The sequence below is a fragment of the Tamandua tetradactyla genome, chromosome 8, assembly GCF_023851605.1.
Source record: "Tamandua tetradactyla isolate mTamTet1 chromosome 8, mTamTet1.pri, whole genome shotgun sequence".
In the NCBI taxonomy this organism is placed as follows: Eukaryota; Metazoa; Chordata; class Mammalia; order Pilosa; family Myrmecophagidae; genus Tamandua; species Tamandua tetradactyla.
Genome location: NC_135334.1, coordinates 81133765 through 81154021, shown reverse-complemented (window position 1 = coordinate 81154021; position 20257 = coordinate 81133765). Strand labels below are relative to the sequence as shown.

Genomic DNA, 20257 nt, shown 5'->3' with positions numbered 1-20257 from the left:
TCAGGAAGCATACATCCTCAAACTCAATGTGCTTAAAATTAACCCCGTTATTTCCCCTCCAAACATGCTCAACTTCCTGTAGTAAATTGAATAAATCATATGATCATCTTCCCAGGTACTTACACCAGAAACTTTGGAGAATTCCTCTATTTCATATCACTGCCCTGACCATTTGACCTCTGAAGTATTTTATTTTACATCTATTCCTCTTTTCCATCTTTACTGCCTTAAAACATTCCTTTGTGGGTTCTGCCTACTATCTGCTGATGTTTTCCCCCAAATCCCCCAGCTTTGCATCTTATATGGCCTGGCTCCAACCCTACATCAAAACTATTCAGTCCCACTGCTGACATCTATCACCCCCCAGGTCATTTCTCTCCATTCATGGCTGCTGGTTCACTGTCACTCTCTCCTACCCTACTTTCACCAAAATTCTTGGTTAATTCAATATCCATGTAGACAATTCTTCCCAAACTCTGGTCGTTCAGTTCTTTCTTCTCCTTTCTTTCAATAACTTCTCTTCCCCCTACTCAGGGTCTCACTCCGTGATCATACCCTGGACCCATTATCAACAAGTGCAGCCCCTTCATAAGCTTGATTTCAAACATGCCACTTTCTGGACCTTTCCTCTTCACTGCATTCCCAGCAATAATCCCACTCCACCAAAACCTACAATCCTTTAATCTTACCACCTCTTCGCTATCCCTAACCTCCTTACATGTCCACTTTTCTCTCCTTACTCAGATGAAATTTCAGGGTTAATCAATCTAATTGCTCTATTCTATAAACGCTCCACTCTTCTGCCATTCTTTTGTTGTCATATATAAGTACAGGTCAGGTTAAACACAAACTTTCTTTCTCTACGATGCCTCCACAAACAGCTTAACAATGCAAGAGAAAAACGCACTCCCATGCAGAGAGATATCATTTTATATTTGTTCTAACCAACCTCGTGTGGGCCCCTAATATTGCCCATCAATCACACTCCACTTCCTAGTCCATTCACTCTCCCACTCTCTAGATGATCATTTCTACTTTACTGTTTTCAAATCTTCATCACCTCCTACCCCACTCTTACTCTCAGCTGATAACCTTGATCACCTTGCTGCTTTCTAGTTCACTAAGAATTCAAAAGAAACAGAAGACAAACTTCTAGAAGATCTCCAAACCACTTGTGCACACCTCTGCCCCGACTGCCTTGAGTCCTGTGCAATGCATGAACCCACCTACTCATTCTCTCTTGAAGAGACTCATCAGTTTCATTGACCCCTCTCACCTACCACTCATCCAAAATCACTCAGGTTCACCAAATGAACCCCCATGTTGCTAGGTACAATGCTCCATTTTCATCTTACTTGAGATGAGAAGGTAAGTCCCCATCTGACTTGACCTATCAGTGCATTTGAAGCAGAGGATCACTCCCTCCTCCCAGGAACTCTCGTTCCTTCCTCTCAAGTCTCCTTTCTTGGTTCCTCCTCATCTCACCAACTTCTAACCAGTTTTACTATCTTCGGTCTTTTCTATTTTTATTCACCCCTTGGTAAACTCATTTAGTTTCCTTGCTTTAAATATCATCTATATACTGATGGCTCCTAAGTTTACATCTGCAGCCCAGACTTCTTCCTTGAACTCCAGGCAAAAATATCCAACTGACTACTGAAGGATATTCTTCTAGCAATCTTCCCTTCTCAATCTTACATCATGAATTCTCTTCTCTGCTATACCTTTCCCATCATCTTAATGCTGTTATTTCTTTCATCTTCAAAAAACAAGCAAAAAAAAAAAAAAAAACCTCTTGACACCACCTCTCACTAGTTATTGTCCCATTTCTCTGCTCTTCTCTGCAGAAACCTCCTTTAAATAACGGTCTATATCTGCTACCCCAAATTCCTCTTACAGCTGTTCCAAACAGGTTCTTATTCTCACCTCTCTACCAAAATGGCTTGTCAGGGTCATCTCAATGACCCCTATGTTATTAAATACAACAGTCAGTATTCAGTCCTTAATCTACTTGAACTAAAAGTACATTTGATAAAGCTGTTTATTCCCTCCTCTTCGACACATTCTATTCTTTATCCTGGTTTCCATGGCACCCCTCTTGCCTGGATTTCCTCCTTCATGTCTTCACTTAGTCTTTCTTTGCTGATTTCTCCACTTTTCTCTAACCTCTTACTGCTGGAGAGTTCCACAACTCATTCCTGTCCTCTTCTCTCCTCTATTCACACTGCCTTCTTAAATGCCTCAACCAGAGTCATTTTAAATCTCATGTATATACCGAAACTCCCATATTTATATTTCCAGTCCAGCATCTTATCTAAAATCCAAGTTCATATATCCAAATTCCTAATCTGCATCTCAATTTGAGGCACTAAGAAATAAGCACTGCTAAATTAACACATGTAAAATTGAGCTCCAAATCAATCCCCAGCCTTGCTTCTCTTACACCACCATTCTTCAGGTTGCTCAGGCCAGAATCCTGGAGTCGTTCTCTGTTCCTCTCTGGCTTTCCCACTCTTATATCCATCCTTCAGTGAATCCTGTTACCTCCAGGGATACCCTGACCACTTCTCACTGTCTTTCCTGCTATCATTATGGTCCAAGTCACCACACCTCTCACCTAGATTATCCCAATAGTCTCATAATTGCTCTCCCTGATTCAACCCTTATCTATCTGCAGCCAACTTTCTATATGTCAGAGTGACTTTTTCAGCGTCTAGGTCAAATAATATCATTCCTCTCCTTAAAATGCTCTAATGGCTTCCAATTTCACTCAGAGTAAAAGCTGCATTCTTTACAATGGTTTATAGGGCCCTAAGATCAGTCTGCCATCATATCTCTGATCTCAACTATGACTTTTTTCTTCCTCGCCAACTCTACTGTTGTGCCACTGGCACCTGAGCAATACTTGAACACAGGGATGCTCCTGCCTAAGGACCTTTATACCAGTTCCAGCCCTTCCTGGAAAACCCTACTCCCTGAGAGCTGCATGTCTTGCTCCCTCATCTCCTTTTGACTTTTATTCAAGTAAACTTCAATGTCTTAACTCAGTGATGACACTCTAGTCCCCATTCCTTATTCTCTTTCCCTGTTTTATTTTTCTCCTTAGCACTTATTACCATCTAACATACCTCATAATTAACTTTATATATTGTTATTTTTCCCTCACCAACACGTAAATTCCATGAGGACAAACTTTTTACTTTCATTTGGTTCCCGGATGTATATATACTATTGTATCTACAAAATCTAAAAAATCTAGAACACAGTCTGGCTCATAGTAGATGCTCAATAAATATTTGAAGAGCAAAGGAATGATATCTCTAATAACAATCTCTCTGATTCAACCTTCAAGTCTCCAGAATGATCTAATAAAAAATAAATCTGCTCATCTCAATTTATAGCCTGAAACCTTTCATTGGATCCACATAGTACTGTAGTTGATATAAACTGAAATGTCTTCAGTAGGAAAGCATGTCCCATAAATGTGATAAACAAAGAGTATGGTGCAAGGGCATGAAAAGCAGACAGTGTGTGTCTCACCTAAGGGCTTTCAATTCAATTATTTTGAAGTATTGTGCCTTGCTGTTTGGCAGCCCTGTATGCAGAATAAAAACCACCTCTAAGGCATGGGTTGGTAGGCACTAGGCTTGTGTCCTGTAACATAAGAGAAAAAGAACTCTGCATATCCACACAATGAGCAGTTGCAATGCAAAAGAACACCTTAATTTTCATTATTTAATAATAAGATGAGGAAGCAAGGTGCATTGTTGGCGTAATCAGAAATTATATCTGGAATCCAAATGTTTGAACCAGACGACTAAACATGCAAAAGACAGTTTTCACACTACACAAGGTAATTATGCTTGAGTTTCAGGGTGACGTGATTGGGCATATAAAAGCCTGGGAATCTCCCATTAAGTGATTCCAGGCCGTCAAGACTTTTCTCTGGACAGGACGAATGTCCTCACCATCAACCTGAGAATATTTCCATTGAGAGCCAGGGAGACTTGAGAAGTTGTACTCAGACAAACTTCCCCAGTCTGACCTCTTCTGCAGTGTTTTGCTGAGAATGGATCCTGTGGACCAATGGTAGTAAATTACACTTCTTTCCCAAGATTTCTGTGTCAGAATGCTCCAACCTAGTCCTCCATAGGACTTTGACAATGGCATACAAGGGCTTCCATGATCTGACCAGATGTTTACGAGAGCAGTCATCTCTCCACACTGCCCCACACATTCCACTTGCTGTTCCCAAGGATCCATTCTCTCTCCTGTCTTAGTGTCTTTGTAACTTCTTGGATGCCTTTCCCACCCACACCCGCTTGGCAAACTGCTCCACCCAAGCATCAACTTCTTTAGAAAGCTTCTACAGATCCACTCCAGTCAACTAATTGCTTCTCTCCTCTTTTCCTGCACTATATCCAGTACATAGATTTCTTCCTGTCTTTATTTTATTAATTGCAATTATTGTTTTATCTCAATTCCATGAAGGCAATAACCATATCTAATGTATCTTTGAATCACTGATGCCTAACTTATAGTACTTGGCACTTAAGAGGCTCTCAATGAATGATTTTTGAATTTAACTTAATTATAATTGGAAAAGAGTGGTCAGATTAGTGTGATTAGAGTAAATGCTACTTAAATGTCCATGGGGGGTAGGACAGAGGAAAAGAAAACATAAAGAAAAAGAGATCCGAGTTATGTAACATTTTTACTCATATTTCATAAGTAAAGGCAGCACTTTCCCCATGAAAGAATGTTACAACAAATCCTTATTTGCTGATGGACTCCTTAAGTTTTAAAAGACAATCTAGTATAATCAAGAGATTATAGTCAGACAACCCAAGTTCATTCACTATACAGTGCTCCTTCTCTGAGCTCATTAAAAAAATATTCATATTCCAACAAAAATTGGTAAGAAAAACATTAAAATTCTTTAATATTAAACTGGCACAGAGTAGAGAAAAACATAGAAATTCATATATGAGGAAATGCCTGCAAAATCAAAATATTTTAAATAGCCAATCCTATCATCAATAACAAAAAATTGAAACAGCCAAGTAGTCACTTAAAACCTTCTAAATCAGCAAACCTTTTGTCCAAATTATAACATCTACTGCTAGTGATGTAGCATGGCTAAGTGGTACAGATCTATCAGAAGGCAATTTGAGCACACTGCTGATAATTTATCATCAAGAAGTTTTCCCAAAGGGAGGTAGGAAAATATTATTTTAAGTAATGAAATGCTAGAAACTAGAACTGCCTCAAAAGAATGGTTATGTAAAAAAGGTATGTCCACACTTTGGAATACTGTGTAGTTATTACAGTAATTGTACAGCCATGATTATTCAACATGGAAAAATTATAATAATAATAGCAATAAAGGTTAACAGTCATTGAACATCTACCATGTGCCAGGTGGCAAGTATTTCACATGCATTATGAGAGAGGTATTAATATGGGATTGTCAGATTTAGCAAATAAAAATAGAGGATGGCCAGTTCAACTTGAATTTCAGATAAGCAATGGATAATTATTTACTACATGTCCCATGCAATAATATCCATTGTTTATCTGGAATTCAAACTGAATTGGGCATCCTGTATTTTACTACTATGTTAGTAGTAATCCCATTTTACCAGTTGAGAAGACTAGGGCACTGAAATTATATAACTTCTCTGAAGACATAAGAGCTAATAAGTGGTGATAAAATGATGTGCTTACAAAAAAGTAGAATTTTGTCCACAAATGATTACACACTGGAAAAACATATACATGTCTACGGACCAGGCTGAAAGGAAATATGGGCAGGTGATACTACAACCAACAAAACCCATTTATTGAGCACCTACTCAGGGTACTGTGTTGTAACAGTCTTAACAACCTTGCACTCCAATATAACAGGTGAATAAAATGAGAGTTAAAGATCTTGCTCAAGGTCACAAAGCCAGTAAATGCAGGCTCAGATTCTGACTCCAAAACTCTTATTTATTCTACCCTGCCAAGAAGATTTCCTGGGTGACTTATTTTTTTCTTCTTTCAGGTGGCAGTCTATAAATAATGATATAAAAGCTTTTGTGTGATAAAGTACATGCAGACGCACACATAAATACAACTAGAAATCTGCAAAACCTAGTTCTTGGGATTTGCTTTGGAACAACACCATTTATGGAAACAAAAATCATGGTGAAAGAAAAATGTACAATATGCATTTATGGCTACAAGGAAAATCAATGATCAGAATGAAAACTTCTCCACAACTCAAACTGTGATTTCATTCAGAAAGTAAAGACACATACTGGATATGTCCTTTTAAAAATGAGACCGTTTTCCCACTATGCATCTTGCTAAGCTCCTCCGCTTTCCCTATATAATCTGGCATCTGAACTTGTTAGTTCTTTCACATAAATCAGTTAAAAAGGGACTATGAATTTTTTGAAGCCAACCATATGGAAGAGCACAGAGGCGCACACAAACACAAAAGTTGACAGAATGCTTTCTCAGTTAGAGCAATGCCTGTGCTCTATACATCATAGGAAATCTTAGTGTGATTTCCCTATGTGTCGACTTAATTTTTCCTTGGTACCTTAGTCCACATCAAAAAGTTTGTGCATTTAATTGTTTATTCCAAAAGAGGGAGCTGGCCACAGGGCTGCCTGTGATGCCTTTACCACAATTTGCTTTTGTTTTTCCCTCTTGATAATTACCTCATGACTAAACCACTCACTGGTCCATGAAGAGGAATCCCACAGAGATGAAAACACACTTGTTTAAATAAAATATTTATGAAGAAGCCCTTAAATGTCACTGAAGTTAATGCAAATTAGATAGATCCTCACATATTGTGCCTCCAATATGCCACTCGTTCCTTAGAAGGCTCTCTATTTCCTGATTGCAATTAACATTAATTTTTTAAAAGTAATCCCATTGAGCACAATCATGCCCAATGTCTATTCATAAAAACCCCATACTTTGAAGATTGATTCTCTTTTGACTATCTTTGAAAATGTGAATTAAGGCTAATATTTACTCAACAATTTATTTTTGAGATCTTTTCCTTAGAAACTATATTTAATTACCATTTGACATTAGGTGTTCAAGGAAGCGATTTCACTATAATTTAGTGCAAGGCGACATTATGCAAAGTCCCATATTCTAGCCTTTTCATGAAATATTATTTGGACAAGATTTTCTCAATCTGTTATTTTTTTCCAAATGGAGTGAACATAATAGATTCTTCTCGTGTTTGGGGATTTATGTTGTCAAAAGAAAGTTAAAAACCAGTTGATATTGGTACTAACTGTATAAGGGTAACAGTTAAGTTTCCTGCCTTTTGATACACCTTTCCTTTGCAGAAAAGAAATATTAAGCTGAGTTGAAAAGAATTAGGTGGATCTATTATTCACCTGATGGTCTTAACAGCTGCTGTTCACTTGGATGCACACTGGAGTCAACTGAGGAACTCAAAAAAAAAAAAAAAAAAATACTAATACCAGGCCCCACTCCCAGAGATTCTGATTTAATTGATCTAGAGCCCAGGCATTGATAACATTTTTGTTTATTTTTTAGAGCCCCCTAAGTGTTTCTGATGTGAAGCCAAGGTTGAAAGCTATTGGTCTAGAAAGGGCTTATGCATTACCCTTCCCGAGAGTAATGGTCACCTAGACAGAGCCACTAATGACGTGCCATCAGGCTCTGACCTGGTGAACATGCTACAGACCTTCGGTAGAGACTTCGACACGCAGAAAAATTCTCCAGGAACACGAAACCAGAATGTCAGTGGAAAGTCACTATCCTGGATAACAAAATTCATACTCAAAATACTGAGTTGATTCTTTATAAGTACATAATATTCAACCCACACTGAGGGTTTAAATCCATTATTCAGGTACTGAACACAGAAAGTAGTTCTAAAGATGGCTTTTATGAAAAAGACCTAGAGAATCTTCAACAACAATAACTTTTTAACATAGGTGATGTGGCTACCTAAGAAGCTGTTTTGACTCAGGCCCTGTTCCAGTTTGCTAGCTGCTGGAATGCAACACACCAGAAATGGATTGGCTTTAAATAAAAGGGGATTTATTTTGTTAGTTCTTCAGAGGAAAGGCAACTAACTTTCATCAGAGGTTCTTTCTTACGTGGGAAGGCACAGGGTGATCTCTGCTGGCCTTCTCTCCAGGCCTCTGGGGCCAACAACTTTCCCCGGGGTGATTCCTTTCTGCATCTCCAAAGGCCTGGGCTGAGCTGCGAGTGCTTACATGAGGAATGCTGAGCTGCTTGGGCTGTGCTATGTTGCGCTCTCTCATTTAAGCACCAGCCAACTAAGTCAAACATCATTCATTGCAGCAGACACGCCTCCTAGCCGACTGCATATGTAATCAGCAACAGATGACGTTCTTGTACCATTGGCTCATGGCCACAGCAACAGAACTAAGTGCCTTCACCTGGCCAAGTTGAGAAAAGAATCTAACTATCAGAGGCCCAATAACTTTTTTTAAAAGAGGAACCCCTGACCTTGGGCTAGTTTACCGCTCCACATTTCATTTTACTTATCTCTTATCAATCTCTTTTGGCAGTGCTTCTCAAGCCTTTATCCTCCCACGATCACCTGAATCTATAGATTCTGATTTATTGGTCTGAGGTAGGGCCTGAGGTTCGGCATTTCTAACAAGCTCTCAGATGCTACTAATGCTGCTGGACCATAGACCAGCACTTTGAGAAGCAGGGTCTTAGAAGACTTACCAGGATTAAATGAAATGACCTACATACAGTGCTTGGAACAGACAAGGGTGGGACCCTACATAAGAAAAGATTTATAAGGAAAATGATAAAGCATGTTTAGGATCTAGAAATCCCACAATTCAATCCTTCTTTCTTTCCCAGATGTGCAAACAAAGAGTCTAGAAAAGACAGCTGACTTCTAATAGCCAAAGGTGTATAATAAAGAAGAGAGATGAAACTAATTCTTTTTTACTGCAAAGAGTACCATCAAGATCAATGAGTGGAAGTTAAATAGAACTTTCAATTCCACACAAGGAAAAAACCTTCTAACGATAAATGCTATTCTACAACCAAATGAGTCTCTTGAGGGGGATGGTGAAGATGCCCCAGTCACAAAACATGAGGAGAGACAAGTTGGTGATGTAAAAGAAGGCAGAGATGCCTCAGGTCATTATTGAACTACGAGGCAGCTGTTCTAAGAGGCATCACATACTTAGAATGTGCAAAAAAAAAAACAACAACCCAGAAACCTCCTGATTTCCCTCTCCACTTTAACTCTGCCGCTCCTAACATCTTCCACTACTCAGTAAATGGAGTCACTTAAATCCAAAAGCCTTGGAATCCTCTTTAACGCCTTGTCTCACACACTGCACATCCACATTGTCAATAAATCACAGTGTTGTACCATCAAACTGTGTCCATAATCGAATTACTTATCACCACTTCTGTTCCTAGTTTGCTAGATGCTGGAATGCAACACACCAGAGACAGATTGGTTTTTAATAAAAGGGGATTTATTTAGTTAGTTCTTCAGAGGAAGAGAAGCTAAATTTCAACTGAGGTTCTTGCTTATGTGGGAAGGCACAGAGTGATCTCTGCTGGCCTTTTCTCCAGGCCTCTGGGTTCCAACAACTTTCCCTGGTGATTTCTTTCTGCATTTCCAAAGGCCTGGGCTGAGCTGCAAGTGCTGAGATGAGGTATGCTGAGCTGCTTGGGCTGTGCTACCTTGAGCTCTCTCATTTAGGCACCAGCCAACTAAATCAAACATCATTCATTGCAGCAGGCATACCTCCTAGCTAGCTGTAGATGTAATCAGCAACAGATGAGATACTATTGGCTCATGTCCACAGCAACAGAACTAGGTGCCTTCACTGGGCCAAGCTGACAACTGAATCAAACTACCACAACTTCCATTACAACTACCCTGGTCCAAGCCACTGTCATCTCTGGATTACTGCAACAGTCTCCTGACAGGTTTCTCTTCACCCTTGTTTTTTCACAACACAGCAGCCAGAGTGTCATTGTTTCTCTGCTCAACACCTTCTAATGGTTTCACTTCTCATTCAGAGTAAAAAAAAAAATCATGGAGGACCCAACATGATTTCTACCCCCATCTTCAACCATGTTTTTTATCACTCTCCATTGTTCTAACTCTGCTCCAGCCACCCTTGAAGTCACAGTTCCTTGAATCACCTCAGAGCCTTTGCACTTGCTATTCCCTCTGCCTTGAAGGCTAATCTCTGAGATATGCAAGTTTAGGTCCCACATTGCCAATACATGAAACAACATGAAGACACCCAATAGAAGCATTCTAATTGCCTTCTATGGGCTAAAGTGCTCACACTCAGCTTAAGGATCAGTATTTCACTTTACAGAAGTTGGTAGACTGGGTGAGGCATTCCAGTTCCAATTGTGGCTTAACGTCATTTTTAAAACCACACTTCCATAGAGTGCTCTGATGACACCAAGTCAGGAAGACTCAGTGTTGTTTCCCCAAACAACCTGGGCAAAGAATAATCCTTTTAATAGCTCAGGTCCATTGGTCTGTGACCCAGCATTACCCCACTTCTGAAAAAACTTAACAGATATCTAATGCAGTGCTCCCTTTGCTATTCACAGGAAATTTGCCCATTTTACAGAGATGAATCTCTGTAGGGACTTGTGTTCCCAGGCTGTGCATGGTTCAGGTTCCAATACACTAATGTCCCAAGAGTTGAGGCACCATTCCTATAGAGCTGTACAGTGCAGCTACTCCAGCCACTCAGATTTCAGGGCTCTGAGATCAAAGCCACTCCTGGTATAGACAACCAAAGAGCTTCAGTGAGAGGGGGATAAATGCATCTGAAGTAAGAATTAATGTGGGTAAGGAAAAGAAAAATGGAATTGAGGAGACAGTTTGGCATGAGAACTAAAATGCCCTGGAGGAGAAAGAGCACTCATTTGCTCTCATCTTACACTCACAGCCCCCCACCCCCTGACCTCCAGAGCAGACTACTCTCTGACATAATCCAAAGAGCCAGAGGAGCATGGAGCAATCTCAAAATCCCTGTGCCCTACTTGAAGAAAGCAGAGCAGTGCTTTCAGGAACTCAGGCAGCAGCAAGGCAGACTCTTATCTATAGCTATATCTCAGCCAAGGAATCACATTTTGTCTCTGACAAGGAATCTCTGCTGTAACTCCTCCTCAAGGACTGACCAGTGCTGGGTCTGAGGAGAACCTGAGAACCTGGATTTCAGTCCCTGGATTTAAAGGAGCAGAGGCAAAGAATCTGCCCAAAAGATGTGAAGTGTTAAACATGCAATTAAAAGATTTCATCCATCTTCTCTTGTAAAGCCAAATACTATTGCTTACACAGTTTAACCACATGAACTCACAATATATTCATAGGAAAGGAAGTGGGACATTTCAGCACTTACACCTGCTTTGGGCAAAGCATATTAAATAATTTTCCTGTACCTGCTGCTTAAGGACAGAACTTTCCCCACTTAGGATATCATCCTGGTACTCCAGTTCATAAGCTAGGCACACTCATCACAGCACATGGTATCCAGCAATAAGCACACACAGAGAGAACATTAAACCTCTGGGCAATCATTTGGGATCAACTGTGTTTCTTGACTTAATTTTGCACTTAAAGTAGCACATTAGTGACTAGCTGATAAATTTATTTACTTAATTAGTCCCAGACAATGGAAAACAATCTTTTCTTTTCAGTAGAGAAAAAAAGCCCTTGAGTAAGGAAAATCTGGCATAAAGATTTAATGGATAACTTCCCATCACCCCAGAGACCCATTTTGAATATACTATTAAGGGCATGCTATTTAAGTCAGGTCCAGTGTGAATCCCTTTTAAAACAAATAATTCTTTCATTTATCCTTTGGGTAAATGGATTTTTATATAATGGATTTGCTTAAAATCAGGTAAGCTTGAATAATTTGCACAGCAATAACTCATTTTCAATATTTATACATAGGAATTATCAGGGGAAAGGCCATTTTCTCACCCCATCTTGAATAATCCAACCACAATGCTTTTTTTTTTGTAAGTACTTAGGTTGGGGAAATATTTGAGAAAATCATTTCTTCAGGTAAGAAACATCTCAAGTAAACATTTGGAAGGAATGTGTCTTCCAGTAATCAGTAGTGGATGGAAAGACAAGGGAGACCCAGGGCCCTTGGGGAATGCAAATGGCTCCACAAAAATCCCTCCTCCAACCTTAATTGGTCAAAAGTCAAAGTAAATGAACTTTCCAAAGTTAGGGGCCTCACAACTTTCACTAGAGAAAACTGCAGGTGCGCAAGCCACAACCCGCGAGCCCACCGACACCGGCGTGCCGGGTGGCGGCTGCTAGCCAAGCTGCGCGCCCAGGCCCAGGCCGCCTACGCGCCGGGCGACCCGCGGGGAACCGGCTCAGGCCCGACTGTCCATGACCCGGAGTTCCCGGTCCCCAGCCCAACACCGTTTCCCACCCCGCCCTTCTCACCCCAGATCAATTAAAAACGAACAGAGCTCTTGGGGGCAAGAGCTGCGCCCATAAGGATGCAACCGCCGCCCGGGGCCGTCCCCAACTCCCAACTTCCCAGAGTTTCCTACGGCCTCGTTCCCTTTCCCAAGGCTCCGGAGGCCGCCGCGGCCTCCCCTCTCCCGGAGCGCAGAGCCGGGGAAGTGAAGCGCCCAGCTCGGGAGCCGCCCCCAGGAGTCTGGGCGATAGGAGCGCAGGTGGCGGGCGTGGTCGCTCCACCACTGTCCCAGCCCACCCTGACTCGGCCTCCGCGCAGCAGCCTCGGCCAGGGTCCCCGCCCGATTCTAACATCAGGCCACAGTGCGCTGGATTCTGATCCCCACCCCTGGCTCGGTGACCGGCGACCCCTTTGCAGCCCACGTAGCTCCTCTCCCTCAGGGCCCGGCGCGGCTCCCACTCCTAGCCCAGGGCCCTCCGTTTGAGCCCCGCGGCGCGGTGGCGGCACTCACCTGGGTCGCGGAGCCGGGGTCTGGCGCGGTCCCGCAGGTGGTAGATGAAATCCTGGCAGCTGTCGTGCTCCAGGGCCCCACGGGCACAGAGCTCGGCTAGCAGCTGCAGCGCCTGGTGACAGAGCGCGTCCCTGGCCCCGGGCATCGCCCCCCCGCATCCTCGGACCGCGCCGGGCAGGCGGGCGCGGGAGACAGCCCTCCGCCTGCCAGCTCAGAGCAGCCGCCTCCGGGCAGTCCACGCTCGCCGCCAGGAATCTGCCGAGAAGCGGCCCAAACTCGAGCCCGTGCCCCAGCCCCAGCCGGCCGGGCCTCCCACCGGTTGCATGCAGCTCTTCGCCAGGCGGTCAGTTGGGCTTTCTCTCTCTCCCGCCTGGCCCCTCAGTCCCTCCCCTGGCACCGAGGAGAGGCGGCGCGGCACAGCCCAAGCGCGCCTCTCTCCTCGCGCTCCGCCCGCCACTCACTGCCGCTGGTGGGCGGGGCTCGGTCAGGGGTGCGAGGTGGGGTAGGATCCGCACAGCCCCTGCTTGGGCGCCAGCGGGGCACCCGAGCGCTTGCAGACTCTTGATGGAGTACAGGTCTGGGGTCCGGACCTCGCGCTCGGAGCGGCCGCGCCCAGGCTTGGAAGAGTGTGAGCGGCGCGCGCTGTAGGTGCTCCCCGCCCCCCGCCGGGATGCAAGCTAAACACCCCTTCCCACCGCCACCCCGCCCGGTGTGTCCAGAGCACGCCTAGTTGGGTGTGTAGCGCTAAGGGCACAATCGACCACACCCGTCAGGTCGGGAGAAGCGAGTCTGGGCTTCGAACTTGGAAAACGCGGCCTGGGCATACGCCATGGGTTTAACGGTGCTAGAGGCGGGATTAGGGAACCAATATTCACCAACAAAGGAAGTTTCACCTAACTTCAGGACCTTTGCGACCGCCGTGGTGATCTGGGGAAGGTGTGGACTTTCAGATTAGAGCTAAAATCAAATAAATGGATCCTGGGAAAGGCTCTGGAGCTTATCTGGAGCTTCGTAGATCCTGGCCGGTTTTCTGAGCAACTGACTGGAAATTGAGTACTGCCAATTTGTCACCAGCACCCACCAACTAAGAGTATCACAGAATCTTGGATGTATGGGAAGGGCATGAGGGCCTCTCTCATCCATCCACTTACCTCTCTTATCCAACCCTTTAGGCGATAAGCCAAAATAACCACTGAGTATTTGGTTCTTTTTTGTGTGTGCTGGGCACTGTGCCACAGCCTTTTTAGATACATAATCTCATTTAATTCCCTGGCTAGCCCAACAAGATCTGTATAATTATTTTATCCTCATTTTACCAAGGAGAAATCTGGGATTCAAAGGTGTCACTTGCCCAAGTTTATACATGTGGGAGGAATTAATCTTGATTTTTTTCCTTTGCTTTTACATAGTGTCCAGGCCCCATTGTACAGTACAGTAGAATTTAAAACTAGCCTTCAACCATAAGGTTCTGGTGTCACTAGGACCATATAGCAAAACATACTGTGCAGAAAGACAATTCAGAATACTTAAGAACGTATATCCAATAGGCAAGCTTTGAAATCCTGCTGTGAATGGTGCTATGGCCTTAAAGAATTTATATCAGAACAGCAGAGAAAATACAGAGTTGTAAAGATGAAAATAAATCCAGAGTTGCAAAAAAGCAAGTACTGTCCTAGGAGAATAAGAAAGGAGAAGAAATGAGCTGAGAGGGAGCCTATGGAGGTGGAGCAGAAGCTGTTGTTAAAAGGAGGAAACACTTTAAAAAGTAGGGAAAACCCATGTGTCCGTGGACATGGCACCAGAGAAAGCATGATGCTAGGACTGGCTTAGTGATGGTGGTGGGGAGGAGCATGTGTTATAGAAATATAACACTGATACCACAATAGATGTCAGAGGGGAACTGAAGGCAATGCAATCACTTAAGAAATTACTTCTATAAACCAGGCAAGATGTGATGGTGGCCTGGACCAGGCCAAAGGCACTAGCTGATAGATACAAACATCCAAATTTGAAAACATTTCAAGGTATAATTGTGATGATTGTGATGGAAAGAATAAGGAAGAATGACACATGGAAATTTCTCAAAAACTTACCTGGACGTGTGTGGTGAGACCCTGACAACATTCAGAAAAGTAAGCTTAGAGTTTAGGGGGAAGTTAGTGATCATTTCGAAAGGTAAAAATTAAGTCACCGTATTGGATGGGTTCCTCCAACAAAAAACGAGCTGAAGAAATGAGAGAGAACTTTTGGCATTTAAAATGTGACTTAACAAGGAGGAGCTAATAATAGAGGCTGACAATAGCAATCAAAGAAGGAGTAAAAACTGGACAGAAGAATCCTGAGGGCCTGGGGAGGGGCAGGTTGGGGATCAGGAAGTACCTGATGAAGGGGTGACCAACAGCATCAACTCCCAACAGAGTTTAGGGGAAAAAACTAATTAGTGTCCTCTGGAGACAGCAGGCAGTAAGACATTCATGATTTAGAGAAAACAGTTACCATGCAACCTTGTAGAAATCACTTAACATTTCTGTGCCTTATCAGATAATACTAATATGTACTGTATTGCCTTGTTCTAAAAGATTATATATGGGTAATACATGTAAAATACTTAGAATAGTGCTGCCACCTAGTAAGGGCTCAATCAGTATGTTTTCCTTTTTGATGCTGCTATGTCTATTGCAGTGTGTTAGGTGCTAAACACACTTTCTTAATCTATTGCTCACAACATCTCTAAGTGGTAAATATCATTATTTGCCATTTTATAGAGGAAGAAAGTGAATTTGCCCAAGACAAACTTGTAGATTTTTCTTTGAAAGACAGCCACAATCATCTTGTCATCCCACATTTCCTTCTGCAATATGACGTTACCACTCTTCCCATTAAGAAGTGGAATGTGTCTCCTTTCCCTTTGAATTTTTCCGAAGAGCAAATACATATGACTAAAAAGCACATGAAGAGATGCTCATTTTCATTAGTTATAAGGGAAATGCAGATCAAGACTACAATGAGATACCACCTCACACCTATAAGAATGGTTGCTATTAAACAAGCAGGAAACTATAAATGTTGGAGAGGATGTGGAGAAATGGGAACACTTATAGATTGCAGGTGGGAATGTATAATGGTTACAGCCGCTATGGAAGACAGTTTGGCGGTTCCTCAGAAAACTAAATATTGAGTTGTCCGACATCCGGGCAATACCACTACTACTGCTGAACGCAGTGACACAAACACACATTACTACACCCATGTTCACAGCAGTGTTCACAATCACCAAAAAATGGAAACAATCCAAGTGCCCATCAACAGACAAGTGGATAAACAATATGCAGTATATACATATGATGGACTATTACGCAGCAGTAAGATGAAATGACATCCTGAAGCACATGACAAGATGAATGACCCTTGAAGATATAATGTTGAGTGAAATAAGCCAGACAGAAAAGGATAGATACTGTATGATTTCGTTATTATGACCTTGGTAGAGGTAAACTCAGAGGCGTATGGAATATAGGAGACCTAGAGATACACAAAAGCTAGAGATAGGTGAATGCTTAGCTAATGAGGTTGAACTTAAACGTAAGGGAATGAATAGAAGTGAAGGCAGTTCATTAATTTGTTTACAAATAATACTGCCATATTGAAGCCAATGTGACATGACTGAAAGGGGTTGTATGGAGCCATGTAGCCCACTGATTAACACTACACATACAAATAAGTTCTTGTATTTCCTTTCCCCTTGAATCTGGGCTGCTTCTGTGACTTACATTAACCAATAGATGTGGTGGAAATGACATTCTGAGACAGAGGTCTTGAAGCCTTTGCAGGAAATCTTGCTGGAGAAGGGTTTTAAGAATGAGGGACAATGTGGAGAAGCAGGTAATATGGAAGAGAATAGAGGCACCCAGCTGACAGCCAGTACCAACATCCAGCCATTGTGAGGGAGCTGGACCTTCTAGCCCAGCTGGCAGCTTAATGCAGCCACATGAATGAGCCCAGACGACACTAAGTAAAGTGGAGATCAGCCATCCCCACCAATTCCTGACTAATATCTGACCCACAGAATCATGAGCAATAAAACAGTGATTGTTTTAGGCCACAGTTTTGGAGTGACTTCTTATGCAGTAATATACTTTTCAAATTTTGAAATACTTTCAAACTTACAGGACGGTTATAAAAGTAATACAGATACCTCTAACATACCCTATCCTCTCAGATACCCAGATCTGAATATTTTGCCACATTTGCCATATCATCCTATCTACCCATCTGTTTGCTGTTTATGTATTTATCAATCTATTTTCTCAACACTTGAATGCAGGTTGTATATATCCTGCTCCTTAAACACTTAATATTGCCATGTACATCTCCTAAGTACAAGGATATTCATTATGTAACCACCTTACATGCAATTTGTTAAAAAAAATTTAATATTTGACATAGAGCTTACAGTTTGTAGTCCAATTTTATCATATGTCCCAATAATGTGAGCCGTTTTTCCTTCCTTTGTTAAATCCTGTCCAGGATCACATATTGTATTGAATTATCATTGTCTCTTTAGATGCTCTTTTTTTCAAAATTGTGGAAGTATATATACAACATAAACTTTCCCATTATAACCATGCCCAAGCATACCATTCAGCAGCATTAATCACATTTTCTATGTTGCCATACACTTAACAACTTCCTTTCCTAAAACTTTCCCATCTCCCCCCAAAGAAACCGATATCCATTATGCATTAACTCCCCACTTTCCCCGCCCCCTCCCTATCCCTGGCAACCTGGTACTCTACTTTCTGCCTCTATGAGTCTGCATATTCTCTGATATTTTCTTTGTAGTTAGAATGGAGCTTAAATTTAACATCCTAAAATCTATAAAAATCTCATTTTCTTGGATACCAACTTAACTTCAATAGTATATACAAATATGCTCCTATACCCTTCTGTTTCACCATGTTTATATAGTTCTTGTCACAAATTACATGTTTATACAATAATGAGTCTGAAACCACTGATTTGTTATTACAGTTTATGCATTTGCCTTTTAGGTCCTAGAGGAAGAAAAGGAAGAGTTACAAACCAAAAATGCAATAGTACCAGGATTTATATTTATCATGTAATTACCCTAACAGAGATTTTATATTTATCATGTAATTACCCTAACAGAGATTTTTACTTCTTCATGTGGCTTTGATCTATTTTCTATTGTCCTTTCCTTTCAACATGCAAAATTCTGTTTAGCATTTCTTGTAGGGCTGGTCCCTCAGCTTTTGTTTACCTAGGAATGTCTTAATTTTCCCCTCATTAAAAAAATACATACATATATATATATATATATAACATGGGCAGGCACAAGGAATCAAACCTGGATTTCTGGCATGGCAGGCGAGAACTCTGCCACTGAGCTACCATGGACCACCCTCCCCTCATTTTTGAAAGACAGTTTTGCCAGATATATAAATCTTGGTTCGCAATCTTTTACTTTCAGCACTTTAATTGAGCATCCCACTACTTTCTTGCCTTTTTGGTTTCTAATGAGAATTCTGGCTGGGGAATGTTTATCTACTGTTATTGTGGTCTTCAGCTCTGTTTGGTCCCTTTATATAATTTCTGTCTCTCTACTAATATTCCTCTTGAGTTCATCGCTTGTTTTCCTGATTTCCTTTAGTTCTTTGTCCATGTTTTCCTTTAGCTCTTTGAGAATAATTAGGGTGATTTCTTAGAACTCTTTACTTGGTATGTCCCAGGTCTGGTCCAGTCTCACTGAAAGTAGCTAATGGTTTAATCTTCTCCTTTGCTTGGGTCATTGCTTCCTGTTTCTTTGCACATTTTGTAATCTTTTGTTGAAACTTGACCACTTTGATATCTTAATGTATTATCACTGGAATTTAGACTCTGAGGTTTCTATTCCTTAAGCTTGTATCCAGCTAGGGTTGTAACAGACCTTTTCTTGGATGCCAGTAGAAAGAAAGAGAGGAAGAGAAAGAGAGAGAGAGAGCGAGGAGAGAAGAGAAAAGAAGAGAAGGAGGAGGTGGAGGAGGAACAGAGAAAAGAAAAGAGGGAAGGAGGGAGGGAACACCTTTCCCAGCCTGTGCAAACTGACTTATGCAAGTGCTCTCCTTCAGAGCTTATCCATACAATGAGTTTAAAGAATGGCTTGAGGTCAAAGCACAGGGACCTCCCTGATCCTTTTTGCACATGTGTCTTATCTTAAGCATGTGAAGTGTGGCCCTAGGAATTTCCAGGTTTACATGAATATGAATGTACCTTCTTCCTAGAAAACAGTTTCTTCACAGTTTTGGGCTCTGCACTGTATGTCCTACAAACAGGAATCCTTTGCTTCAGGTAGCTACGACTTGTGAGAAACTTTTGGATGATGAACCTGAGATGAGTGTCTTGGTTCAGTCTCTCAGGCCACCACCAGACAGATTAGGCTGGTTTGTGCACAAAGATTCCTCTGCTCACTTTGGAACTGGGACCAGGACCTGTATTGGAAGTATGCACTAGCTCTGTGCTGAGGTGGTGGAGAGTGAGGAAGAGGCCAGCTAGAGCACCACAAGATCCTGTGTTTTTTATGTTCACCTTTTTCTTGATTCAGTGCTTGCCCTTTTACTAAAAACATTTAACTGTTTCATGGAGTTTTGAGAAAGATGCTTTTGGAATTTCTTGCTGTTTTTTCCAAGCCTCCGTGGGGCAATGGAGCCCTGCAGCCTCTCACTCTGCCTTCTTGATTGGGATGGGAAGCAACAGACATTTGTAAGAGACAAAAACTAATAAGTGATTGTGGTGGCTTGAAGTTGAGTGTACTCCAGAAAAACATGTTCTTAAAAATTCCTGAGGGACAGAGAGAGAGAGAGATTGAGAGAGAGAGAGTGAGCGAGCCATGGAAGTAGAAGCTGAAATCAATGAAACCATAAGAGAAGTGAGAGACCAGCAGATGCCACCATATGTCTTGCCACATGGCAGAGGAGCCAAGGATCACCAGCAGCTGGTCTTCAGAAAGAAAACATTACCTTGGTAATGCCTTGATTTGGACATTTTCCTGGACTCTAACTGTAAGCAAATAAATTCCCATGGCTTAAGCCAAATCATTTCATGGTATTGCTTTGAGCAGCCTAGGAAAATAAAACAGTGATAGACAAAAGATTGGGATGCAGATTATGTGGCTATAAAGCCTCTGATTTTTGCAATTTTAGTAAAGTAAGAAGCGTAGAAGTAGATGAACAAAAGAATAAAGAGTAAATGGAAGTTGAGGAAGTAGAATTTGCTAATATATGTT

At 41.8% G+C, this 20257-nt stretch overlaps 1 protein-coding gene across 1 annotated transcript in view; it reads right to left on the bottom strand.

Annotated features, from left to right (window-relative positions):
• SYT9 (synaptotagmin 9) overlaps positions 1-13120 on the bottom strand; it is a 212426-nt gene extending 199306 nt beyond the window's left edge. Inside the window, exon 1 of the mRNA XM_077113856.1 lies at positions 12976-13120. Coding sequence (XP_076969971.1) covers positions 12976-13120 — 145 coding nt within the window. The remainder of the gene's footprint in view (positions 1-12975) is intronic.
• Positions 13121-20257: the final 7137 nt, after the last annotated feature.